The sequence below is a fragment of the Perognathus longimembris genome, chromosome 7 (assembly GCF_023159225.1).
Source record: "Perognathus longimembris pacificus isolate PPM17 chromosome 7, ASM2315922v1, whole genome shotgun sequence".
NCBI classification, from domain to species: domain Eukaryota; kingdom Metazoa; phylum Chordata; class Mammalia; order Rodentia; family Heteromyidae; genus Perognathus; species Perognathus longimembris.
The window spans coordinates 22,184,981-22,206,387 of NC_063167.1; the positions used below are offsets into that span (position 1 = coordinate 22,184,981).

At 41.3% G+C, this 21,407-nt stretch overlaps 2 protein-coding genes across 5 annotated transcripts in view; one reads left to right on the forward strand and one right to left on the reverse strand.

Moving 5' to 3' along the window:
- The window catches only part of Zmym1 (zinc finger MYM-type containing 1), a 34,280-nt gene extending 28,930 nt beyond the window's left edge, over positions 1 to 5,350 (forward strand). The window contains exons 10-11 of the transcript XR_007211560.1: positions 303 to 305; positions 5,339 to 5,350. The gene's annotated coding sequence lies outside the window, so the exon portion shown is untranslated. The remainder of the gene's footprint in view (positions 1 to 302; positions 306 to 5,338) is intronic.
- Sfpq (splicing factor proline and glutamine rich) lies at positions 3,098 to 20,748 on the reverse strand. 4 transcript variants are annotated; one of them, XM_048350856.1, is made up of 13 exons: positions 19,832 to 20,748; positions 19,039 to 19,227; positions 18,204 to 18,505; positions 18,007 to 18,102; positions 16,054 to 16,250; positions 15,885 to 15,969; positions 15,199 to 15,316; positions 14,482 to 14,530; positions 14,279 to 14,400; positions 8,832 to 11,898; positions 5,765 to 5,812; positions 3,652 to 3,742; positions 3,098 to 3,187 (listed from the first exon to the last, which is right to left on the reverse strand). In XM_048350856.1, exons 1-10 carry the CDS (start codon positions 20,639 to 20,641, stop codon positions 11,761 to 11,763), a joined length of 2,106 nt encoding a protein of 701 aa, XP_048206813.1. In that variant the 5' UTR covers positions 20,642 to 20,748; the 3' UTR covers positions 3,098 to 3,187; positions 3,652 to 3,742; positions 5,765 to 5,812; positions 8,832 to 11,760. The 4 variants fall into 4 exon arrangements, with proteins under 4 accessions (XP_048206813.1, XP_048206814.1, XP_048206812.1 ...); XM_048350857.1 differs by lacking the exon at positions 8,832 to 11,898 and having other exon boundaries at positions 3,657 to 3,742; XM_048350855.1 differs by having other exon boundaries at positions 3,657 to 3,742; positions 5,765 to 11,898.
- Between the last annotated feature and the right edge of the window lie 659 nt (positions 20,749 to 21,407).

A 21,407-nucleotide genomic window follows, 5' to 3' on the forward strand; every position in this document is an offset into this window, starting at 1 on the left:
TAGGAGGGCTCTCCCAGTGCCCTGCTAACATGTGCAAGTCTCAAAGCTGGGGCACTTATCAATTGAACCACACCTCAACATTCAGCTCTCAATTGGAGATCCTGTCCTTGCAGACATTTCTGCTCAGGCTTGCTTTGAACTATGATCCTGGGATCTCAGCATCCTGAGAATTATGGGCATAAGCCATGAAGCTTTTTTTGTTTACAAAAAAGTTTGGGACTCCAAGCCAAGAAAAAGTCCCTTGTAAAGGCTGACATTGCTGACATATTTAATCATATTTAAGGACAAGGAACACGCTGAAGTTAGTGAAACTCAGGATGGGAGAATGCTGGGGAGCTCCAAAGTCTCTGAGAAGAGTTAATGGCTCAGCTGGTGCGGATGACCATTAGGAAATACATAGTATCAGTTCTTTTTCCCAGTTATGTGGCTTGAACTCAGAGCCTGGGCACTGTTGCTGAGCTCTTTTCCTCAAGGCTAGTACTCTACTGCTTTGAACCGCAGTCCCACTTCCAGGTTTTTGAGTGGTTAAGAGATGTTTCATGGTGGCATGAGCCACCAGCACCCTGTACTTGGGTTAATGATAGGCACAGTCCTATTGTAGACCCATTCATTCAAAAGTGTAATTTATCCTTTATTTTCAAACTTATTGTAAAAAGTAAAATTTGGTCCTGGTTTCATATTCAAACTGACTTTCAAATAAAAGATCCATAGGCAAATTATCAGTAAAGGGGCTGGGAATAAAGGCCTAGTAGAGTGCCTGCCTCATATACATGGAAGTACTGGACTCAATTCCTCAGCATCACATATATAGAAAAAGCCAGAAGTGGCGCTGTGGCTCAAGTGGCAGAGTGCTAGCCTTGAGCAAAAAGAAGCCAGGGACAGTGCTCAGGCCCTGAGTGCAAGGCCCATAACTGGCAAAAAAAATTAATATACCAGTAAGCTCATTGTATGTTTCTTTGACCTCTACACCTCAGTAAATCTGTATGAGAACAAGAATACATTACATTAACCAGGAAAGGCATTAATCTAGGGAATGATAAAGTGCTGGATCTATCAAGTAGCTCACACCTTTAAACCTGGCTGATTCAGTGACAGAGATCTGATGAAATCTGAGCATCTTGGTTGGTTCTAAGCCAGTCCAGCAGGAAATCTGTAAACACTCATCTCCCAACTAGCCAGAAAAATGCCACAAGGGGAGCAGTGGCTCAAATGCTATCTCCCAGCCTTGAAAAAATCAGACAGTCGGGCCAACTTTAAGCTCCAGTACCAGCACAAGTGCGTGTACACACACACAAGCCAAGTAAGCAACCCACAACCAATAATGTAGTGACAATGACGTGCACTTCATTTTTAAAATATTTGTACAAAAAGGCTGTGTCGAGTTTGAGTACATCCTAATAGCATCTTCCATCATTCTCCATCTCACAAACCACCCAATCCACCATTAACTTCATAATACTGGATCTTAGCAACTGAAGGAGTCCTCCCTTCACCTCCCCCCACCAAAACAAGTTATTGATGGCTTACATATCTAATGATCTTACTGTGGGGACGAGAATCAGCTTTCAGATCACGTTGAGCTGATCTCACTAGATCTTAAGAAAAAAATTATTGGGCTGGGAATATAGCCTAGTGGCAGGAGTGCTTGCCTCCTACACATGAAGCTCTTGGTACGATTCCCCAGCACCACATATATGGAAAACGGTCAGAAGGGGCGCTGTGGCTCAGGTGGCAGAGTGCTAGCCTTGAGCAGGAAGAAGCCAGGGACAGTGCTCAGGCCCTGAGTCCAAGGCCCAGGACTGGCCAAAAAAAAAAGAAAAAAAAGAAAAAAAAATTATCAGGTGCTACTGGCTCATACCTGTAATCCTAACTACTTGAGGCTGAGATTTGAGGATCAGTTTGAAGCTAGCTACCGGCTTATAGCTGAAGTGATAAGAGCACTAGCCTTGAGCATCAAATAGCTACCCAAGTGGTGAGTTCAAGCCCCAGAACTGGCGAAATGAACGGTACTGTGTATTTCCTAAGGGTCTTCACCACCATTATATAGCTCACACATATAATCCCACCTACTTGGAAGATTGCAGTTTTTCAGTCCAATGCCAGATGGACAAGTCAACACATCCCAATCTAGTTCATTCCTGTAAATCCTAGTTAGGCTAAGATCTGATGATCAAGTTCAGAGCTGGTTAACCACCAAAAACTGGAAGTGCAGCTGTAGCTTCAGTGGTAGAGCACTAAGCTTGCCCAAGACACTGTCATACATGTGTACACATAGAGGATAGTAAGACCCATCTGAACAGATAAAGTGGTCCATGCTCGTCATTCCCAGCTATGCAGGTAATATAAATAAGAATTTGGTTCGGACCAACCTAGGTACAAATGCAATACCAAATCAGGAAGTGGTTCTATTTATTCTTTTAAAAAACTGTTTTGCCTATTATGAGCCCTCAAAACCAGTGATGGGAGTGTATATGTAACTCTAGGATGTTCAGGAAGCAAGTCAAGAAGTTCAAGGCCAGAAAAGGTTCCATCCTCCCCCACCCCACCTTGTAAGCACTACCAAAACCCTTGCACTAAAAAAACCCCAAAATGTCCTAGTTTTCTGGGGCTGGGAATATGGCCTAGTGGTAAAAGTGCTTGTCTCATATACATGAAGCCCTGGGTTCGATTCCTCAGTACCACATATATAGAAAAAGCCAGAGGTGGCGCTGTGGCTCAAGTGGCAGAGTTCTAGCCTTGAGCAAAAAGAGGCCAGGACAGTGCTCAGGCCCTGAGTTCAATCAAGCCCCATTACTGGCGCAAAAAAAAAAAAAAAAAAAATTAGTTTTCTGAGCCAGGGCGAACCTAGCAGGAAAAAACTGGAGATTCCATCTATAACCAGCAAAGCACTGGAATAAAGGGATGGTTCAAGTGGTAGCGTGAAACCTCCATTAACCAAGTTGAGCAAATATTCAAACTGGTATTGGCACACACAAAGAAACAGTGCCTTGGATATCTCACATACAGTATGCATATAAACAAAAACTTTAAAACCCTTTTAACCTAGAGTAATAAGAAAAATAAAGTATAATGTTTATAAGCAAAAACAAAAGTACAATCAAAATTTAAAATATTTATTAGTTGATATATTATTCATTCCTTCTTTATGTTCATCTTCACTGGTTTTCTGGACACAGCTCACCTGATCCTGTCAATTAAAAGGAAACTAACATTATTATATAATATTAATCAATTCTTTTCTTTGAAACAGTGCTATTCTTGAGCAAAAAACACAGCACACAGGCTCCAGGACTTTGAACACACACACACACACACACACACACACACACACACCACACACACACACACACACACACACACACACACACACACACACACACACACACACACACACACACACACACACACACACACCCCCCCCCCCCCCCCCCCCGAGGACTACTGACTTACATCTATAATCCTAGTTTCCTAGCTACTCAGGAGGCTGAAATCTGAGGATGGGGGTTCAAAGCCAGCAAGGAAGTTTTTGAAACTCTACTATCCAGGCACTGTGGCTCAATGTAGTACAGCACTAGCCTTGAGCTAGTTCAAGGACAGCGCCCAAGGCCGGAGTCCAAGCCCCATGAGCAACCAAAATAAAAAAGCACTCACCTTACCTAGACTCTTTGTCAGTCTAGCAACTTGTGACTTTCCTTCACAGGTGGCCCATGTTGAGTGGTGTCTTGAAGAGTGCCTTATCCATCTATAGTATGTATTAAAAATGACCTTAGTTTTAAGTAGTACTATATATTTATTCCAAAAGGTAATTTCACAACTCACATATACAACAAATACATACATACACACAGCCATATATATAGATACACTTTTTTTTTTTTTTGGGGGGGGGGAGTGCCTTGGACTCAGGGCCTGAGCACTGTCCTGGTGTCTTTTTGCTCAAGGCTAGCACTCTGCCACTTGAGCCACAGTGCCACTCCTGGCTGTTTTCTATATATGTGGTGCTGGGGAATTGAACCCTGGATGTCATGTATGGGAGGCAAGCATACTTGCCACTAGGCCGTATTTCCAGCTTGATACACACTTATATACAGGTGTAGTAAAGACCTGGCCCACTTGTCCCAAATATGGTTGATCCAGAACCCGTGGGAATGGAGTGAACTGCCAAGCAGGATATTATAGTCTCTTCCATCTAACCTATGGAATTGTTTCTTACTGACTAGTTACTGTTCGATTTTCTGCATAAAACATAAAACAAACTACAATTTTATGGACTTACAGTAGGAATATTTTTAATTTATTTTTTGGCCAGTCCTGGGCCTTGGACTCAGAGCCTGAGCACTGTCCCTGGCTTCTTTTTGCTCAAGGCTAGCACTCTGCCACTTGAGCCATAGCGCCACTTCTGGCTGTTTTCTACATATGTGGTGCTAGGGAATTGAACCCAGGGCTTCATGTATAGGAGGCAAGCACTCTTGCCACTATAGGCCATATTCCCAGCCCCCAGTAGGAATATTTTTAAGACTAATGAAAATACATTTTTCTCCTTTAACTCAAGCTTTGTTTTCTGAAGTAAATTTTATTTTATTTCCCTTTTAAAAGTACTTTAATGTTTTTTTTGACAAGACTACTGGGGTTGGAGAGGTACTGGTGAAAATAGCACACAATACATACATGGATAAAAAACAAACCTCTTCATTATTTGAAAGAAAATGTTTGGGTGAAGGAGAGTGGTAAGTTTAATTGGAATACACTATTATGCACTGTATGGAAATCCACAAGGTAAATATATCCTTGGCTCCTAACAATACATTAAAAGCTCAGGGAGAGCCTCCAGCCTCAGAGTTCAAGCACCAAATTGTTTAAATAATAAATATGGGGTTTGGGAACGTGGCCTAGTGGTAGAGTGCTTGCCTAGCATACATGAAAGCCCTTGGTTCGATTCCTCAGCACATATATAGAAAAAGCAGTAAGTGGTGCTGTGGCTCAAGAGATAGAGTGTGCTAGCTTTCAGCAAAAAAAAAGGCCAGGGGCCGTGCTCAGACCCAACTCCAAGCCCTAGGAATGGCAAATAATAAATATGTAATATATTCTTACATAATTATTTTCCTTCAGTGCTGCGAATGGAACCCAGGCTCTATTGCATGCTAACTAGGTAGTCACTCTTTTCATTGAGCTATCCTACATGCACGGTCCTTGCACAATTTTTAAGAACAATTGAAATAGGGTTATCATGGGCTAGATTGAGTCCATGAAACTCTTATCTCCAAATAATCATTAAAAAGCCAGGAGTGGGACTGGGAATCTGGCCTAGGGATAGAGTGCTTGCCTAGCATACATGAAGCCCTTGGATTGATTCCTTAGCATGACGTAGACAGAAAAAGCCAGAAGCCGCACAGTGGTAGTGCTAACCTTGAGCAAAAAGAAGCCAGGGACAGTGCTCAGGCCCTGAGTTCAAGGCTCTGGATTGGCCAAAAAATAAATAAAAGCAAAAAATAAAATAAAAAGACAGGAGTAGAGTTGTGTCTCTAGGGATAGCACGCCAGCCCAGAGCAAAAAATACCAAGGGACATGAACAGTGTCCAGGCACTGAGTTCAAGCCCCAGTACTGGCACAAACCCAATAGGTAAGTAAATGGTTATTTTCTTGAGAAAAGTAGACATCAAACAACATACAAGTTTCACTTCAGTTAAGTCGAATTACTTTTACTGAATAGAAGACAAATCAAGTCCAGTATTTGCTAGCCTTTAAGATTTCTAAGAACACTTACTTGAAGTGAATGAGAACTCCTATATCAGCCAACATCAATCATTCTCACCTAAAGAATAATAAGAAAAAGTTAGTATGAAAGACAAAGGTAGAGAATAAAGGCCTGAAAATGCTACTTCAAAATTTAAAGAGTAAAATTCCAGAGATAAAGATTGGGATAAGTTACAGCATAAAAAAATAGGAAGAAACTTCACGGGAGGGGGGAAAATCTAAAATTATGCTTTAAGTATTAAAGACACTAAAATGAGAATGAAAACTGTTCTTTAAAATGCAAAAGCCTAACTCCTATTTTCACCAATCTGAGCACGAGGAAGTTTGACTGCAACTCAAAATATACTATCCCTTATGTGAAGGTGTGTGACAACGTTTACCTAAGTGAGTTTTATCAGCTCTTCTCATATAAAAGCACATATTCCCAAATCCCTTATTCAAGTAATGTCTTCTATTTTCAGGTGAGCTAACCAGAGTTTCGCCCCTTCCCACAGCACACAGCACTGCAGTTCTTTCCCTGCAATCCTATGCATTTGCACCTTATCCTCTAAGTCCTGAGTTTTAAGTCTAGATTTGGGGAAAGCTATGCCTCACTGGAATAGCAAGGAACCCACGTTTCTGAGGGAGAGAGAGATTATTTACTTTCACTATACACTTGGCACAGTGCAAAAGAAACAGAAATATCAGCCTTAAGAGTTCCAGGTTTCTCTTCCTCCCTAGTTACTGCCACCAGTACAATTGAAATACAATTCCCTGTTGCACATGTACCATCCATAAGGGATACTATATCGTTTTGCATTTCCCACATTCTCCAGATTAAACCTATTCTGTGTCCAGCCCCTTTTTCATCCTCAAAGGAAAAACAAAACAAAACAAAACAAAAAAACCAACCCAAGACCCTCCTTTTCGGCACTGGTGTTCAAAGCGACATTTTTATGGTTGATGAAAAACTTTTATCAGCAACTGTGAAATTCTCACAGTTGAATCTAAAAAATTGCCAATCATTACCTAGCAGCAATGACAGATGGTTAAGAACAATCAAATCCTCAGAATTCTTTCCTTATAGGCAGCCATTTAAAAACTGCACTAGCTGACAGCCCTGAATCATTATCAGATAAAGCCAAAACCAAGTGAAGGCCCAGAACAAACATCCCAGCTAAAACCTGTCCAGAATCATTGAGAAAGCAGTGAATGCAGGACTGTGGATCATGTCACTGCAGCTAACAATGATTAACAATGAGACATGCACCCCCATTAAGGTTAAAAGTCCAAATCTAGTCACACGCATCTCTTTATTAGGGAAGTGAGACTCTGTGCATACTTTGTAGGTTTGCAACCTTGTGTGAAGACCCATCGCATTTTTTTTCATCTTTCATAAAGCACTGGTTTATGTTCCAAGGGCCTAACAGTACGAGAATATATTCTGGCATCACACCTCTGAACTTTAAAAGACTAGTCTCAATGAAAATAATTTTTAGTTTAACAAGAAAAAATTATGAAATACAATGCAAGCACCTCAGCATATAGCATCATTACTGAAACCCACTTAATTCCCAGCTTTTTGACTGAGTGGTTTAAAAAAAAACCACTGTCACTTACAATTTACAGCTACACACAAATAAAAACTTTAGGCAATGGTTTGTCATCATGTGCAAAAGCTTATAAGCTTAAAGCAGAACAAAAGCAAAATCACTCCCACACCCCAATCATGTTCGCTTTGTCCATGTATTGTGACAAGTACATTCTCTGAAAAGAAATGAACCTAACTAGGAAGAAATAAACCTGAAATTTTAATTTTATTTCTGAACACAACTAAACCACGGAAGCAAGCACTAGCCACCGATTAATGGATTATACACAGGAAATCCCCACCCATCAGGGTCCTATGTAGGTTAGTGAATACTCATGTCACTAATACTGAGCATTGTTTGATCTACATTATATTTATGGAGAAGCTAGACTAGACACCATTTGGTTCTTTCATCTATGAAGACAAGTGGTTTCCTTGAATGGACTACATATTCAAGTACAAATCTGCCCCCACCCTGTGACTTGGTTACCAAAGAGCAAGCTACTTTCCTTGCAAAGTGAAAGAAAAATCATATAGTCAGGAAGTTTTCACCAGCATTTATGCAAAGTAAAAAATCAAACTTTCCAGCTACATATAGAGCAGGAAGAATTGTAAGTAAATGTCATTTTTCATGCATGCTAGCTAAAAATGTTTGGAGACTACTAAAGTTGCATTGAGGTCTGCGACAACAACTGATGCAAAGCTTTAAGTTCTAAGCAACAAAAGATGCTTTTCAAGACTTTTCTTGTCATTAAACATTCATTTTGTGACTGTATTATCACATCCCTAAAGCTAAGGGAAGCAGGTTCAAAAAGCTACTCTGAACAAATGCAGTCACTACAGAATACGACGAAGTTTTATGTTTGGGAAGCATTCCCAACTGTTGGCCAAGTCCATGTTTCACACCACTTCCCCAAGTTTAGTGTATAAACATTGAGACAAGTCTTCCCATCTAATCCCAAGTTAAGTAATCAAGATATTCCCATGAAGCCCATACTTGAAAAAAAAATTTCCTATTAAAAAAAAAAAACCTGTCAATTCACTCAACCTGGAGAACAATGAACCAAGCTTGCATAATGGAATTACACATTGCTGACCTATGTATGAGGTCAGTTTGCTACACTAGGGACTAATTATCACATGCTATACAGCCCATTATCAAGGTGTTATGAGCATCCTAGTTTCCAAGTATGGTTTTGTTCCCTCTCCCCCACATACCAGTGGTATATACCATGTTATTTTCACATACAATGCAAATAAAAGAAAACCACACAACAAGAGAATCAAGTTTGTCCTTTGTATCTCAGAACTGCAACAGCACCACATTCTGCCTCATCAATTACAGCTCTACCCCAGACCCACGCAGTTTTTGATAAGCTAAGCTTTATCATACAAGTGTTTTAGGTGCTGCACTGTAATTTCATTGTCAGAAGTGTGATGTCAGAATGCCCACGGAATAAAAGTACATAGCAAGTCACCAAGTTAGATTATATTGCTTGTTACCTACCTGTATGCAGTCGGCAATGAGAATCTTGGAGCAAGCAGGAATACTACATCCGGGTCCTAATGTCCATTGCCATTTGCGGTACTACGTTCCTCACAGTTACGCACTGCAGAAATGCTGGCTAAATGCAGTTATGTAGCAGGCCACTACTTTAATAGTGCATTATTGCAGTCCAAGAACACCACAAAACATTCCGCCACAACTTTATGGCTTACCCCAAGCCAAGTATCTACATTTTAATGTGCCATAATATGCCACTTAAAAAATTTCACAGGCGTAACATTACAATTTCCCAAATTATCTGTTTGTAGTAGTGCTATAACACATCTATAGAGTAGGGGGTTTTATAGCACTTAGGCATTTAATTTCCTAAGGCAGAAAGAATTATGGTTTTACTAATGTGAGCCAATAGACTAACCTTGTAAGATACCTATTTAATACACTAGTTTCTTAAGAGAATGCAATACGTAAAGATTAGGAGAAATGTTTTAAAAGTGTTCCTCTTAAATAAAAATTGTGAGAGAAAGTAAAGAGGAAATAGGGGCAGGTGGTTTCTTCAAATGAGAAAAATAAAATACTTCCAATTATTCCCTTCCCTTTCCCACTCTAAGTTTCATTAGCAACTTTTAGGAAACTACTCTTTAGATGACTGAAATTCATATTACGCTAAACACTATCATATACAAAACTATCATATATACATTGCAAGACTTGTTCAAAGTCTAAATCGCTTACAACCCTTGGTACACTGTTTCAATGATGAAGATAAATGTTGTGTTCAAACTAAGCATTATTTGCTAAACAGTGTTTAGCATTTCTAGAGCCCACAGTGAGGCTATCAAAAGCCACAACTTTTCAGTAGATTATCCATTAGCTTCCTTCACCACTCTTCAAGGGTATAGTACTACCAAAAGAGCTTATTTTAGGGGTCTGTGCCAGCATCCCTTATAAAGAAAGGCATGTAATCTGAAAAATAAACTGAAACATTAATTTTATAGGCAGATTTTCCCATCTCCCCTCCAGCCCCCACCCACATACATTCCAAGTTCACCCTATGGGTGTCCCATGAACACCCATGATCTTGTCATTAGAGTCCCTATCATACAATTCAACAAAATTGTAATGGACTCCTTTTAAATCATGACCCTTGTTTCCATACAGAAAATCTCATATCACCAGTTGATATTAACTTGGGGCCAAACTTTTCTTATTGAAATATTTAGGGCAAAACTGATTTCTAAGTGTGTTGGTGAGTAGAAATGAGTATATCTGATAAGAAGAGTCTTTCCTTACTTAGCACACCATGTACCTGTCAGTCATACAACTAGAATTTGGTTACATGCTTTCTACTCCACTAGTGTTTTGCTTAAAATTATCCTTTACCTATTCAGAAATTACTCTATTTCCTTCTTGTAGTCAGGCACAGTACTACACTTCAACATGTTAGCAAACATTTTAGAATTTTTCTTTTGCCAATTAACACAACAGGTGAAAAGAAGGAAGTCATTCCATAGTCAACGTTCTATAATGTAGAGAGACTTGAATGGAAACATAACTAAAAACAAAGCCAAACCATTCAATTACTTTGCCTACTGAAGGAAGTTGTTTCTAACTGGGAAGGAAATCAAGCTCCCATTACACTAACAGACCAACAGTAAGCAATCTAATGTTGAATCAAAAAGTCTTTGTTCTACAATTTAAAAAAGTCTTTGTTCTAATGCAAGGATATTCAATGAAGTTGACAAGTAACTGACAACACCATCGAAAAATTCCAAAGCTTTATGCTGGGAAGAAGGGGTATTTGTACTACATACCATTAGCAAATCTCTCCAGATTCAGTACTAATCAAAAAAAAAATTATTTAAAACTAGGGAACAAAATTTTTTAAGGATGATTACCTACCAACTATTAAGTCACTATGCCTCTTGAGAAAATCATTCTCATAGTTCTACACATTTTGCACAACAAAAATAGCATGAGGAAATATAAGTTAGAGTACAAATGTGAAGAGTAAACCTACTTTAAGTATCTAAACCTTACTTTCAAGTTGAATTTTCCCACCATCTTTTATAAATCACTAGAATACATGAAAAGGCTTCCATGTTTAACAATCTTTAATTCAAATGCAAAAGTTCAGTACAAGCCATTTTGTAGGGCTTGGGAATTTGTTCTTTTAAAAACAAGAATAGGGGAAATGCAACAAAATGGTATTTCTACGTTTCAAAAACTTTCAAAGAAAGGGTAGATCACAGGGCCATGAAAGATCCATTTAACCAAACCCACTTTCTCCCCCTACCAATAGCTTACACCCATTCCATACACATATTCCTGAATGAAGATTTACAGTTCAGCTTTGCTTACATAACCATTAAAAAATTACTTAGCACCAGCTTGCTTCCTATAATGCCAAACAAATCATGAACTACTTTGAGATGCATTTCTTTTTAAAACAAGAGGGCAGTTCTTTGTAGAAAGCAATGCTTAAGCTTCCAGATACATTTCCCAGAAACGGCATATGCCATTCAAAGGCCTAGACACTCTCATGCTTTCAAAGTGGAATACCTAGCCTAATGTGCATAGAAGCATGAATGGCAAAGTTGAAGATCAGTATTAACTATGTTTTCTATTTATTTGAAGCACAGTAAAAAAAAATTGGTACACTTTGGAAATTCAGTGGCACAAGGTACACTGCCATTAACTTGAGGAACATTATACAGTTTAAAAAAAGAAATAAAAGGAAAAAAATTTCTCCTGTTTTGAACACTGCATTACATAATTTTACCTGCCCAAACAGACCATTTACAAATATCAGGTCAATAAACTGCTAACATCCATAAAAAGGTAGCTTTCTTACTAAAATGCAAGAATTTAAAAGTGGTATCTAAACAAGAAAAGACAAAAACAAACTGGAATGAAAGCCTAGATATCACATCTAAAATCGGGGCTTTTTGTTTGGACCTTCATACTCTTCTCTCCCTCTACCATATCCTGCTGGAGTTCCAGGCCCCATTCCTCTAGGACCCTGTCCACCCACAGGCCCCGCACCTCCCTGCCCAAAGCGCTCAGTACGCTATTGGAACAGTAATGAACAGTTCATTATATGTAGTTGATGTCCATGTGTGTTAAGTAAATATTTTAGAAGGTTCCGTAGTCAACGTTCGTCGATACAATCACCAATGAGTCGATCCACAGGTACCGGGAACATAGAAAGGAAAAAAGGGTAATTTGAAAATTAGTTTACGATAATACATGCCTTGTGGTATGTTCCCACTTGAGCCATTCTCATACACCTGTTTCAAAGAATAGATCTTCCCTGTAGTGCTAAAAAATTTAAGAATTAGTACAGATGTGAAAATCCATTCGAAAATGAGTTCTAAGAAATTTCACATCAGATTAATCGACTGAATCACTTGCAAACTCACTTTCAAGGTCTCAACAAAAAATTTTAATCTCCAGGTAGGCCTAGCAAGCCCAACCAGACCAGTCAGTTCACTAAAGTGACAAAAGACCTACTCACCAGTTAGTGGCATGTGCTGCATACGAAACCTTGTGCTTTTTCAAGAACATAAGACACATCTGCAAAGTTGCAGAAATCTTAAAAAGGTTCAAACTTTTTAATAAAATGCTGACTACAAAAAGAAAAGGCATAAAAATCTACTAGATTTCGGCACAGTAACTTTGATCAAAAAACTTGTATTGCCAAACTATCTCACAAGTATATCACACCTTCAGAGCCATCACTATAAAAGCCAGAGACAATTTATGTTCACAGTACAAACTGACTAAATATACAGCCCATCTTTAATAGTCCAACTTTTTCCTTAGAGTTTTGCAAAGTGCACTAACAGTTCATTATGATTCTGTGTTTTTAGGTATCTCCCCCAAACAGCCTAACATCAAGCTAAAGTGCCTGCAAATAAGCTATGCACTTTGTTATTCCAGCTACTTCTACATGTAAACTAGAAATACATTTACCTAAACAACCCTATAGATATGCAAGCACAGCAATCTACACTACTGTTTCAAAGTCCATTTAAAATAGTCCAGCTACCTGAGTATGATTCCAAGGAAAAATCTAAAATGGCAGACTTAACTGTTCCTATACACTTCAGCATTTTTTTAAACAAAATACTATAGAATTACTGAAACTAAACTTCAATCTTAAAAATTCTGCATCAAGACTTAACTGTTCCTATACACTTCAGTTTTTAAAACAAAATACTATAGAATTACTGAAACTAAACTTCAATCTTAAAAATTCTGTTTTGATACATTTTTTACATCTCAAAGAACTAAAAACAGAAAATTTGATTGAAGGCTTCAGGATTATCTTAACAGCTGAGAAAGGAGCCGTTAAGACTACAAACTTGCCTAGACAGATACAGACCCCAACTGTAGGAACATCATGTTTAACTTAGAAATCTGATATATACCTGACAATCTCTATCTGCAGGAAGCACATAAACCATGTTAACCCACATTAAAAATTCAATTTGATGAAGGCTAATCATCATTTGATGAAGGCTAAACATTTAACCCAACCAGCTATTTACAACATTTAATACACATATGGCTTTAGGTCAATTTTAAATATAATCTCATAGTAAACCCTCATGTTTCTATTGCTGTTCCTTTGAGCCAAACCCTGTAGTTGTACTAATATTCAATTCAGCTGTAAAAATGCACTCTTAACCCACCAAAATTCAGTCCTGAAAATTTTTAAAGCCACTCATAACAAAATTCACTCAATTGTTCCTTAAAGCACCTGATAGGCTAGCTGTACGGCTGTAACACTATAGCATCAAGAAAGTTCAGATCAAATGCACACAATTAGTATGCTTTAAATTATTGTTGTCTTTTGCTACACTGTAGCATAATACATGTCCATTTATTTTAGAAAGTGTACCTACAGACAGGCCCAACAGGTGGAAAACGACGGAGTCAAAACACTAACCAATTCCCTTTTCATTGGATAGAAGCCACACCAAATATAGGTCAAAGTCCTATACAGCACTAAAACATGCCTAAAGCTACAAGTCTGATTCCTGCTATGGCAAATACCAGCTTAAAAAAAAAAAAAAGACAGTTTGCCATTTCATTACTCTCATTTGGGTGTAGAAAACTCATACAATATCTAACACCTAGAATTTGGATTTGCCATGCACTGGCAATAAAATGAAGAAAAAAAAAAACTCCTCAATCTACTTATTGTCCAAGATAACTCCACATACTAACAACAGCATTGACTCCTCACTGGTAACCAGGTCTGTTTAGGTTACCATAGTTCTACATTGCCAAAGTATACCTCAGTATTATGTTTACATGATAGGGGGGAACCAAGAGGTCCAGTCACCTACTTAAAAAAAGAAAAAACAAACAAACAAAAAATAAGACGTGTGAGTCATGAAATTGAGGATTTCCTTTTGACTAGGTCCCACAGGATACATTACCATGTCGCTTCCCATCATGGAACCACTCATGGTTGCTGGTGGAACGCCAGGGTTAGCTTCATAACCTATGCCACCACCACCACCTAGAGGTGGAAATTTCTGGCCTCCTGAACCATAGGGATCTAGGAAACAAAAATGGTGGTTATAATTCCAATAGAATACTGTTCTGTCTGATGACACTGTTAATTCATTTTCATACTCACCTCCCATGTTCATTGCTCCTCCACCACCCATTCTCATGTCTCTTTCTCTCTGAAAGAAAAAATTCCTTTCATTACCTTGCACTACCCACTTTATTTTTAAAACCTAAAAAATCTTTTGTAAGGCTGAAAAATCAATCTAATTAAGCTGGGCACTGGTGTCTCACATCTGTAACCCTAGCTCCTCAGGAGGCTGAGACCTGAGGGTCATGGTTTGAAGCCAGCCCAGCAAGTCAGAGCCAGAGACACTTATTTCCAATATATGCTACTCAAAAAAAGCTGGAAGTAGAACTATGGCTCAAGTGGTAGAGCACACAAAAGCTCAAGAACAGCATCCAGAACCTGAGTTCAAGTCCCAGAACTGGTACAAAATAAACCTATTCAACTTCTGACTCAATCAAATCTCAACTCATACAGGAAAATAAAACCTATGGCAATCAAATACCAATACAATGAATGAGGGAAAACGTAATTGCTGTACCGGGGGTTTGACTCAAGAGCTTTGCACTTGCTTGCTCAGTTGGTGTCAACCACTTAAGAGCTGCCCAAATTGGCCTCAACCTTACTCAAGCCTCTAAAACTTAGCTCCAGAGTAGCTAATTATAGGAGTGATCTCCTAGTGTCCAGCAAGATTGTATGTTTAACCAAATAAAATTTCATTCTAGATACCTACAAGTTCTGTAGATAACTCCAGTTAGATTGCAATAAAACCTAACTTACTGGGTCCATATAGCCCATCCGGCTATAACTTTCCTCTCTTTGGCGTCTCATTTGTTCTTCCATCTCCCGTTGGCGAATCATCATCTCTTCTTCCCTTCTACGCCGTTCCTCCTCTTGCCTAGAGTATTTATCACGCATATAAATTAAACTTTCATTCACATCTTTTAAAACTTGTCTGTCTTGAGGCTGGGAATGTGGCTTAGCCATACAGTGCTTGCCTAGCATGCATAAAAAGACCTGGGTTCCATTCCTCAGTACCACATAAACAGAAAAGGCTTGAAGGGGCGTCATGGCTCAAGAGGTAGAGTGCTAGCCTTGAGCAAAAAGAAGCCAGGGACTCTACTCAGGCCCTGAGTTCAAGCCTCAGGACTGGCAAAAAACAAACCAAACCAAAACAAAACAAAAGCAAACCCTTCCTTACATTGATAAATGAATCTTAGGAAGTCTAGGAACTCCCCTGCCCTGACAAAAAGCCTAGTCTAGAAACAGTGGTAAAGAGTGCATCTGGCAAATAAGCTCTACTACTGAAAATTACAAGTGTGTCTTGTTTCTGTACCAGTACTAGGGCCTGAACTCAGGGCTACATTCTCAGTCTTTTCACCCAAGCCAGCACTCTACCATCTTCAGTTCCTTGAGTGCATCTTATTTCCTACATGTACACTAGCAGGGTTTTTGTTTTGTTTTACCTTAATTGCATTTCTTTACGTTTCTGCATTTCTTGATTGTGAAGTTCTTCCATTCGTCTTAACTCTTCCTGGCGTCTCATCAGATCTGGAAATCATTTCAGATTTTGTTAAGAGGTTCTGATGAATTCAAAAGCACCTGATCATAATAGTAAAATCCAGTTTCTTTTACCTTGGCGCAAAAGATTTGCCTGATGTTCATGATAAGCATCTTCCATTTCACTTTCCAACTTGTCTTTTGCATCCTTCATGTTTTTTTCAACTTGTTCCCTTTGTTGTTTTTCCATTTCATCCAAAGACTTCCATCGCTGAGAATATTCATATTCAAATGTGCCATGCTGAGCAAAACGAGGTGGTGTTTCTCTCTCCCTGTCAACACACAAACCTCAAATGTAAACCAGTATGTAAATGCAATACTACCTGATTCCATTGCGGGGGAAGGGAGAGAACAAAATCCTAAATCACTTTCCTGGTGGCTTAGGGTCTATGTGGCTCTTGTGAGCCTTGAACTTGCTGTCCCCATCTTAGCCTCTAAACCTTCGGATTACAGATGGGTACTACTAGGCCTGGATTCTAGACTATAACTGGTCCATAAGGAACACAAAAGATAAATAACCACCTTGGCTCACATGAATTATCTCTGTAATAAAAACAATACTTCAAAAATGATAAATGCGGGCTGGGGATATGGCCTAGTGGCAAGAGTGCTTGCCTCATATACATGAAGCCCTGGGTTTGATTCCCCAGCACCACATATATAGAAAACAGCCAGAAGTGGCGCTGTGGCTCAAGTGGCAGAGTGCTAGCCTTGAGCAAAAGGAAGCCAGGGACAGTGCTCAGGCCCTGAGTCCAAGGCCCAGGACTGGCCAAAAAAAAAAAAAAAAAAAGATAAATGAACAATCATATCACTTGACTGTAGTCTCAGATTACCAGATTACCTCTGTAAACACATTCTTGTCAACTTAAAAGTTCTTATAAACACTTATGATCTCAACCACATCTTTTCACACCTTACAAGTCTTATACCCATGCTTATTTTCCCATATTGTCCTTCCTACTTGCTAACACACATAGAAAGGTATCTATAACCTAAACCACATCAACTTAATAAGGAGTTATTCACTAATAAGGGATGACTTCTTCCTGAGAAATCAAGATGTAAGTTTCAAATAAATGGTACAGTGCTGAGGGGTGGGACTCAAGGGGTAGAATACTTGCTTGCTTAGTACCACCAAAATGAGAAACAAAGTTACAGTGACAAACTAAGGGAAGATAAATTCTACCTTCTTCATTTTCTCTAACCCAAGTCCTCACCTAGGCTTATTTTTTCAATCCATAAAAAGCACATCTCATGCAACTATTAAGCATTTAACAGGACACATGTGATGAACCTGTAGCTATTTCAGAATAGAGTAAAATTTCAGGTGCCACTTGAATGACACCTACAAAGTCTAACTTTCTGAGCTTGAGGTTTTTTTTTCTATTTTTGGTGGCATAGTTGGGACTTGAACTCAAGGCTTACATACTGTCCCTGCTGTTTTATTTTCTTTTGTTTTCCCCTCAAGATTAGCATTCCACCACTTGAGGCAGAGCTCCACTTCCCATTTTTTGTTGTGTTGCTGACAAAGGGGCAAGAACAACTCAGGGCCTGGGTACTACTGTTCCTGAACTTTGCTCAAGGGTAGCATAGCATGTTCAACCATTTGAGGTACAGCGCCACTTCCAGCATTCTCTATGTAGTTTATGGAGATAAGAGTCTCATAAGCCTGGACTAGCTTTGAACCGTAATTCTCAGCCTCCTGAGTAGCTAGGATTACAGGCCTGTGTCACCAGTGCCTGGCTCACTTCTAGCTTTTTTGGTGGTTAACTGGAGATAAGAGTCTCCTGGACTTTCCTGTCCAAGCTGGCTTCAAACTGTGATCCTGAGATCTCAGCCTCCTGAATAGCTAGGTTTACAGGCATAAGCACCAGGGAAGCTTGAGGTTTTTATTAAAAAGGCACAAAAACAAAAATGTAAAGGAATATTCAATCAAAAATTTGTATCATTTAAGCAAAATTGGAAAATTACTACAGTAAGTTCTTTGCATGCACATTAAAAGCTACCAGAAAGTCTAATCAGTCTTACTTTTGATACATTGGATTCTTCTGTGCAAGTTTTTCAGGAAGACCATCTTCATCATCTAGTTGTTCAAGTGGTTCCACAATGACTGGACGAGGAGTTCTAGTAACAAAAATGGTTCGACCTTAACTTTTTTCAGTTCTACTGCAACATTCTCACTCAAATTAACAAGAAATTATTAGAATCAACCAAAGACAACTTACGTTGTCAGTAGGAAAACACCTTCACTGCATCTTTCAAATGCTTTTCTTGCCGCTGGCTTAGAAGCAAATTCAACAATGCCTTTTCCTGTAGATCTTCCACGATCATCCACAATTACAACAGCCCTTTCAATAGGACCAAATTGGCTAAAGGCTTCTTCCAACAGTTCATTGGAAACATAGGGTGAAAGATTTCGCACAGAAAGGGCAGCAGCATGAGTAGCAAAACGAACCCGAAGCTGTCTACCTCTCATGGGTGTATCATCAAGTTCAGCTTTGGCAATTTCAGCCAAGGCTCTAGATTCCTGTAAATATCAAGACACATTAGCAACTCCAAAGGTGCCTAATAATACTCTCAATGTCATGAACTACCTCTTACTCCCCCATCCACACACACCCTGTATAAATTCTTCCCCTACACTTGCCCTCTTATTGAGTTACTTACAATTGCACACTATCTAGCAGGTACAACTTTCTGTAAAGATGATTAAAAGCTTAAAGACCATTTTATCCTTCCTGGTTTAAACCAAGCCTTTGCAGAAGACAAAAAAAAAAAAAAAAAACAGACCCTTGGGCTGGGAGCGTGGCTTAGTGGGAGAATGCTTGCCTAGCATGCATGAAGCCCTGGGTTTGATTCATTAGTACCACATAAACAGAAAAAATTAGACAAGTGGTAGAGTCCTAACCTTCAGCAAAATAAGGTCAGGGACAGTGCCCAGGCCCTGAGTTCAAGCCTCAGGACTGGCAAAAAACACACCCAAAAGCCCACAAAAACAACCAAAAAAAACCCTGACCCTCACTTTTCAGTTGTTTATAAAACCAAACAATTGGCACTCACAAGTTTAATAAACCCGAATCCTTTGCCTTTATTGATAAAAACTTCTCCTGGTTCTCCATATTTAGCAAACAGTCTTTTGAACTCATCTTCTGTAATATCAGCAGGTAGATTCCCAACAAACAATCGACAGCGCTGTGTGTACGTTTTCTCACCAGGTCTCCTCAAGAGAGACAAGTTGGCTTTGAATCCCTAAAAGGAGGAAGGGAATTTTCAGACACCAATGACCACCAGTACAAAACCCTAAACTCATTTTGCCTTTCTAAAACTAGAGGTACGTATTGTCGACTGGTTTTCTGTCCCTAAAGTCAAAGTAAGGTCTACTCCTGAATTGGGAGAATTCCATCATCCCTGAGCCAAAAAGCTAATCATCCACAACGCTCTTGAAAATACGCAATAAGACCGCACGGTAGAATTTATTATCCGCAACTATCAACTGCCTGCACGGTCGAATTTTTCACAAGCACCAACAGGAGTCAACAAAAAAGTAGGCCGGAATTGCCCAGTCCTGTCCAACCGTACATCATCTCTCCACCCAGTCCGAGTTCCGGTTTCCAAGGCCTACGCCAAGGCTCTGTGCTCCGGTCCCGCCAGCCGCTAGCTCCAAAGTCAGGGGCGCCGGCGGCCAATCCCGGGCTGCCTGGAGGCCCTCGCCACCAGCACCGGCCCCACCCCCGCGAGCACGCGCAGCCGCCTTCCGGCCGCCGACAAAATGGAAGCCCGCGCGGCGCCCGGGGGAAGGGGGCGCCGCCATCTTAGGGGAACCGACGACCGCGTCGCTCCGGGAAACACTCACCTCCGAGTCGGAGATCTTTTCCTCGCTGCGCCCGCCGGGTCCGCCGGGAGGGGGGCCCTGGTGGTGCTGCTGGTGGTAGGGCGGGTGGTGCTGGCGGCCGCCACGGGGCTCCCCGCCGCCTCGGTGTGGAGGCTTGGGGTGGCCACCAGGCGTGCTCAGGCCTGGGCCGCCGCCGGGCTTCGGCCCACCAGGCATTTTGCCGCCCTTGGGGCCGCCAGGACCTGGACCCTGCTTAGGCACGGGACCCGGGCCTCCTGCGGGAGGAGGCGGCGGGCCCCCGGCCTGTGGAGGAGTGGTCGGGACCCCGCTGCTCGGAGGCGCGGGCGGAGGCGCCCCTGGGGGGGCCGAGGTGACCGCGGGCGGCGGAGTCGGGGTGGGGCCGGGCCCTGGCGGAGCGCCAGTAGTCGGAGGGGTAGCCGGCGGGGCCGACCCCGATGCCGGCGGAGCGCTGCCTACTCCCGGCGCGGCGCCGGGCCCCGGAGGACCGACCGGTTTAGAGGCGTCTGGCGGCGGCGGCGGCGGCTGCTGATGGGGTGGCTGGTGCGGTGGCGGCTGCTGGTGCGGCGGTGGCTGTTGCGGCGGCGGCTGTTGCTGGGGCGGCGGCTGCTGTGGCTGCTGGTGCGGAGGCGGCGGCGGGATCGGAGGTTTGGGGCCTCCTGGGCCCGGGCCCATAGGGCCGCGGTTCTTGTTAAGGCCCATGCCTGGCGGCGGGGAGCGGAAGTCGTGAAGGCCGCCACGGCCGCCGCCGCCTCCGCGCCGGTGGAAGCCGCCACCGCCACCGCCGCGACTCCGGAACCGATCCCGAGACATGTCTGTGGTCAAGGGGCGGTCGAGGCAGAAGCGGAGAAGACGCGCAGGGAACGTGGAGGCCACCTTGTCTCACACAAAATGGCGGATGACACAAGCGGCGCGCCGCCTTTGTCCTCTCCTTATATAGGCCAGCTTAGTACGGTCCCGCCTACTACTCGATCGACACCTCCATTAGCCAATTGCAAGTATCGTACTTGATGATATTTAGTTGAGAACTGCAAGCCTTTCCTATTGGCTCCCTGATGAGAGGTGGGCGGTGAGGAGGAGCTCAAGTTTCCTGTTGACCAATGAGCTTAGAAGGAATTAACTCTAGACCACTGTGATTTGCTGGGAGAAATTTGAATGGGCACACTGGGCAATTTTTCCCGAAGAAGCAAATAACCCGAGCTGCTGGGGGTGGGGAGGGGGCGTTTAGAGGACGATCTTCTTTTTTTGTTGTTGTTACTGTTTTGTTAATTGCCTGTGGGAACATTGTACTATTTCTTCCCAGATGTTCTTCGTTTCAAAGTTACAAATTTAACGCCTGACATTTATCCTACATACACTCATACCAGTTTTGTTTTGAAATCTCATAGGAGCACGTTTGTTTTAGTCGTACAAACTTAGTATTAGGCTTGAATTGAGAGCACTCTTTTGAAAACAAAGGAGGTTGTTTTTGGTTTTGGTCTTTTTTTTTTTTTTTTTTTTTTTTTTTTTTGCCGATCCTGGGGCTTGGCCTCAGGGCCTGAGCATTGTCCCTGGCTTCTTTTTGCTCAAGGCTAGCACT

Excerpts from the sequence above, each read along its gene's own strand:
- Sfpq (XM_048350856.1), bottom strand. The coding sequence starts at position 20,641 with ATGTCTCGGGATCGGTTCCGGAGTCGCGGCGGTGGCGGTGGCGGCTTC. Across the intron at positions 16,251-18,006 it reads AAGAATCCAATGTATCAAAA|GGAGAGAGAAACACCACCTC; the intron begins GTAAGACTGATT and ends GTGTGTTGACAG. Across the intron at positions 14,401-14,481 it reads AGGAGCAATGAACATGGGAG|ATCCCTATGGTTCAGGAGGC; the intron begins GTGAGTATGAAA and ends TTTGTTTCCTAG.